This window comes from Mus pahari, unplaced genomic scaffold (assembly GCF_900095145.1).
Source record: "Mus pahari unplaced genomic scaffold, PAHARI_EIJ_v1.1 scaffold_9374_1, whole genome shotgun sequence".
Lineage (NCBI taxonomy): Eukaryota > Metazoa > Chordata > Mammalia > Rodentia > Muridae > Mus > Mus pahari.
The window spans coordinates 9757-15572 of NW_018392186.1; the positions used below are offsets into that span (position 1 = coordinate 9757).

Consider the following 5816-nt stretch of genomic DNA (forward strand, 5'->3'; position numbering starts at 1 on the left):
AGAAAGAAAGACAGAAAAAAAGACAGAAAGAAAGACAAAAAGAAAGATAGAAAGACAGAGAGAGACAGGTCAGCATGAAGGAAAGAAAGAAGGAAGGAAAGGGGATGGAAGGAATCCTCTGGTGGAAATTTGTGGATTAGTATAGCATACATCTAGGAAAATAGAATGACCAGGCACAGAGAGACAAATGCCACAAGATCCAACACATACAAATCTCAAAAAGTTGAATAGAAATAACACAGTACTAATTACCAGTGTCCTGAGAAGATCGGCACTTCAGAAGAAACTAGACAAAAATCTATAAAATTTGAGATACATAATAAAGTTAACAGAAACCATGAAACACTGAGAAGAAAAATTGGGTTTCTCATCATTAACACGGATAACAGCAATGTTAGCTGCGACACATAAAGTAGGAGAAACAAACTTGAAATTTGACAAGGAGGGGCAGAACATGACTAAAAAGCTTCTCGTCAGAAAACAAAATAACCAATCAAAAATACAGAGCAGAACAGGAGAGCAATGTTTGCAAACCACATGTCTTCCAGGGGATATTAAAAACATATAAAGCCAGCATGCAACCCAACAGCAAAACAAATCCAACACACCTAATACACATGGGGAAGAACTTGAACATATGTTTCTGAAATGAAAGCACATAAGTGGTTGATAAGTTTACAAACAGACTGTGAATAGCCTTGACCCTCAGGAGAATGGAGTCAAACTGACAAGGGCATCATCCCATCTTAGGGCACCAGCCACTAAAAAGACAATCGATAACAAGGTTTGATGAAGGGAGTTTAAAAACAGACTCTGGACTCTATTGGACAGAACACGAATTGGAAGGAAGAACCTTTATTTTGTTCACTAAAATATAACTACTATGCCTAGAACCCAGGAATTTTAACTGTTGAATAAACTTCTATCAAACTCAATCAAATCATTTGCCCAAATGGCAAGAAATAAAAGCATGTTTTGCCTATTAAGATACATGTAACTTTATCTGAGAGTGAAGTCTAAATAGAGCAGTCTTTATCTCACTTGTGGCAGTTCAGTCAGAATTCACACATAGATCATAGTTAGATAACAGGGGCTCAGAAGGACCAGCCATACCTCATCCTACCTTTTCCACATCCCCCAGGCCCTCAGTGTCCAGGAGGACCAGGGTGTGCTCTGGCTTGGTGGGGTGTGGCACACACCACATCCANATGCCCTTGGTCTGAGACTGNACNGTGGAGCCCAGAGGGAAGCCTNAAGGGAAGAGAGGAGGATGAAAGTCAGGATGGAGNGTCCTGCACAGGTAGCCNTGTGTGCTAAAACCNCAGTGCCCAGATGCCAGCATTATTNTGAGGGATTCTGAAGGTTTTAGGAGTTGGAGCCCAGNGGAGGATGCAGGTAACTAGAGAAGGGATTTTGAAGGTTATAACTCAGTCTCCAGTCCCTTCCTCAGTTTCTGCCTGCCTCTTCCATGAAGCCAGTCCCAAGACCAATGAACCTAGAACTATGGAGTAAAATTGAAGTCAAGATAAGTGCATCCTCAATAAGGTTTCTTCTTGAGTGTTTTGGTCACAGTCTTGAAAAAGTACCTAGAGGGGGCTATGCCCATGAAGATCGGATGTAAGCAGCAGAATGGAGGGAGTGTTGTGAGTACCTCAGCACTTGAAATGATTCTCCATCTCCTCTTAAGAGTCTCTTCCTGCTGGGTGTGGTGGCGCACGCCTTTAATCCCAGCACTTGGGAGGCAGAGGCAGGCAGATTTCTGAGTTCGAGGCCAGCCTGGTCTACAAAGTGAGTTCCAGGACAGCCAGATACAGAGAAACCCTGTCTCGAAAAACCAAAAATAAAAAAAATGAGTCTCTTCCTTTATAAGTCATCAATTCCAAGCTATAGGTAATATTTAATCGGCAATGGAAGCCACATGAAGGCTCCAGATGGAAACAAAGAGGCACCAACAAGGCAGAAAACATGAAGCTCTCTGGCAAATGCACGGAGTGTTTGGAGCAGCCATGGTTGTACACACCTGCAATCCCTATAGGGAGGAGACACACATGGGAAGGAGGCCTGTAGTTTGAAAGCCTCTACGACCCCATGGCTAGAGATAAGACAACCAACAAGACATTTCAAGGAAGGAAGGAAGGAAGGAAGGAAGGAAGGAAGGAAGGGAGGGAGGGAGGGAGGGAGGGAGGGAGGGGAGGGGAGGGGAGGGGAGGGAAACAACAGAAAAACAAAACAAAACACAAACAACAATGACAAAAAACTCAAAGGTATTTCTGCAAATGGTGGGAAAATGTCATGGGCTCCAAGACAGAGACACATAAAAAAATAGAAAAAGGAGATAGTTTCGATAGTTTTTGCACCCAGAATGATTAAAGACAGAAGTGTGCAGCTATAAAAAGATATAAAGTCCTTTTTGAAGTTTTTTCAAGACTTATTTATTTCTAAATAAACTATTCATAAGATTTACATATTTCATTTAATTAGTATGAGAATTTCCCCAGTCTGTATATGAGTGCCCCGTGAGCATGCCTGAGTATCAGTTCCTCTCAGGTTGGACTTGGTAAAAAATATAAGTCACCATGTGGGTGTGCAGACCCAAACCTTGCCTGCNTGAGCAACCAGCGCTCTCAGCCACTGGACGAACTCTCCAGCTCTGCCTCTCAGAGATTTTAAAGTCTTAAATATTCAAGGACTTTCTATCCTGATGGAAATATCTTGTTGGGAAAGGAGAACCTGCTGTAGGAGGCAGGGGACTGAGGNGCAGGATCCCATTGTTCTGGCATCAGAAAAGACCTCATCTTGAGCACTCAGAAGGGAGATTTTCTTTCACAGAATGGAAGCAGTAATGAAGGGATTCAGTTTAGCATGAGAGGGTGGGTTTGCTGAAAGGAGTTTAGCTGTCCTTTGTTATAATTGTGAATAAGAATTAAGGAAATGTGACAGACAGTCAAACCTTTGGCTGGTACCCAATTTGCCACTCACCTTGATTCTGTCCCGCCAGACAGTTCATCAAATAGGACTTCCCTGTNCGGTACAATCCAACAATTGCTACAACTACCACTGGCTGAGAAATTTTGTCCAGAATCTCGATGGCTTCCTGGTTCACTGACAGCTGTTCATTGTGGTTTTCCACAAGACAAATGGGAGCCATTTTTGGTTGGGTCATAGCAACCTGCCAACATACACGAATCTATGATAGGAGAAAGAGTTTAAAGTCATTCTCTGCCTCACAGACACCCAATGGCTCAGCAGCTAAGACCAGTTGGTGATCTTTGTAGATTTCCTCTTTGCAGTGTGTAGACTCCCATGGCAGTGTGTAACCTCGAGTCTACTGTGGCCTCCTTCTCTCTTNATTATTCTTCCAAGTTCTAAAGAAGATTTGGTATCACATGGGCTGCTCTCATCTACAAAGTTTTACTTCAATGAAATAAAATCCAAACAATAGTGACCTTCATCAAGGTAACTACATGCTATATGCTAAGCCCTGTAATGAGCACCTTTAGTATGTGACCTCAAAAACCTTAAAGTATTTACATGTTACTGATTATTCCACCCATGCTGGAAATGAGAAAAGCAAGTTTCCAAAACCATAACAACCAAGCAAAATGGCAGAGTAGTGGGCTCTAGGCCCTTGGTATCTCAATGAATAGATTTAAAATGGCTGAAAATATGTAGAAACTGTGAACAATTCCCATGAATTACACAAACACTGAGATGTACAGCTGAATAAAGGGTGGGAATTACATGCCTACTTGTTTGTCTTTTTACTGCCTACCTCGGCCCTACCTGACACAGGTTCTACCTGCAGGAAGCAACACAGAGCTTAAGTGCAACAGGCTACCCTGGTCTCAGTTTCACCAAACTTGTGTTTCAAGTAGGGATTATTTCTTGAACATGAAAACAAAATCTCAATATGAGCAAATAAATAGAAAAAAAACGCACTTTGTAAAATTAAGAACTTTTGTGCACCAGAGCATTCTATATAGAGTATAAAAAGGCAACCCAAGAATGGGTGAAGCTGACCTTTAAATCACATGTGTGATAAAGGGTTACTATCTTAAACAAAGTGGCTCTACAATTAATCACAGACACCTCAGTTCTAAACTGAGAAAATCCCTGGGTGAATATTTCTGCAGAGGTTTACAAATGTCCATGAGCACACAAGTTAAGTGCTCAACATTGCAAATGACCTTGTAAGAGAAAAGTATCAAAATTTAAAAATAAACTCATTTGGAAAAGATGCAATGTACAAACTGGGAAGCACCAGAGTGAATGGTGTAGTGTCTCTGTTCCCAGGACAGAATGGCAATCAGGGTTTATTGGGGAAACATGGATGCAAAATGAAGAAACATTTCATTCCACAATTTCTGCTTTTCCAGGATTGTAAACCTGATGTAAGAGTCTATAGTTGCATGATCATGTGTCATTTGGCTTCTGATAGCTCACTGAGGCTGAGGCTTGCTTTGTGTTAACATACATATTTATTTGAAATCATTTGCTTAGTTTTGCTGATGTTTGCAGTTTAAGCATAAATGAAGTTATTTTAAGAGCTACTTGGTTTTGTTGCTCAATAATTCTATAGACCCAGTGTTCATCATAACCTGGCTTTGCCAAACATTGAGGAAGTGCCAATCGAACCACAAGGCATCACTTCATACCCACNAGGACAGCTACCACACAATGCAAAAACAAATGCATGTGACCCGGAATTTAAACAACTCAGGTGTCTACTCTGCAGCTAAGAACAGAGAATATTACCTCAGGGGAAACAGTCCTGGCTTCTGAGAAAATAGCTATGTTTGATCTAACAGCTCTTTTTTGATTACAACACAAACAAACTTGCAAACAAGGATTTGGATGGACCTTTGGGCTGTAATCATCATGGCAGCTGTACTTACAATACCCACAATGTAGAAACAGCCCAGTCTCCCGCCAACAGATCACCAACAGATGCATACATTAATACAGTCTGATAGCATGCACAATAGAATATTATTCAGCAAGCAAAAGTAATTAAATTCTACTGCACACTATTTTATAGACCTTCATAGACTTAAGGCTTGCCACGGACCCCTGCAGACCAGACAATACATAACCTGCCTCCCCTGCCCTGCCCTCAGTCCCAGATGAACAAGGATAATGTGCAGAATCACCAGAAGTTAGATACTGGTGACGTCACTTAATTCCAGAAACCAGGCTCTCTGCAGCTTAGTCCCATATATGAGATAAGACTAGCAGGCAAAACAAAATGCACATAGCACTATGTGATCTCTACGTCTCACATACAACCTAAACATCAAGAGAGCCCGGGACTATCTTGTTACACTTAATAAAAAGTCAGTGAGGTAGGAACTAAGTCTATTTCCAGATAGATATTTGCCAAGTTCTTGTGCCGAATTTTCCTCCACAGGAAGACTTTCCTCTGACTACAGTTGCCTGTGAACCAGGGCAGGAGCTATTGCTGTGGTCCCAGCTCAAGCAGGACCAGGGCTCTTGTGACAGCTTGTCCAACAGAACAGGGAAGCCAGGAGTGTCAGGCTGCCACTTTGTATCTGTATTTTACCAGAGGAAAGTAACTGACCTCCTAGACCTAAAGCCGGGGGCACAGCTCCGGGCAGACCAGAGAGCACAGAACCTGCCTCCCTTCCCCTTCCCTCAGTTGCCANTTTGAANTGGAAATCAAGCTGAGGTCCAGACTGAGTTGCTCCTTAAAGAAAGGAAAGTAAATATACCTGGTCCCACAGCACAGGTCCAAGTGCAGTTCTCAGCTGCTGCTGCCTCCTCAGGATCACCTCTGCTCTCCTCCCTCCTGCTCTCTT

The 5816-nt window shown here is 42.2% G+C and overlaps 1 protein-coding gene across 2 annotated transcripts; it reads right to left on the reverse strand.

The window, feature by feature from the left end:
* Positions 1-1084: 1084 nt before the first annotated feature.
* On the reverse strand, positions 1085-5789 carry LOC115063311 (guanylate-binding protein 6-like). 2 transcript variants are annotated; one of them, XM_029534655.1, is made up of 3 exons: positions 5730-5789; positions 2980-3187; positions 1085-1251 (listed from the first exon to the last, which is right to left on the reverse strand). In XM_029534655.1, exons 2-3 carry the CDS (start codon positions 3161-3163, stop codon positions 1115-1117), a joined length of 321 nt encoding a protein of 106 aa, XP_029390515.1. In that variant the 5' UTR covers positions 3164-3187; positions 5730-5789; the 3' UTR covers positions 1085-1114. The 2 variants fall into 2 exon arrangements, with proteins under 2 accessions (XP_029390515.1, XP_029390516.1); XM_029534656.1 differs by having other exon boundaries at positions 2980-3169; positions 5730-5783.
* Positions 5790-5816: the final 27 nt, after the last annotated feature.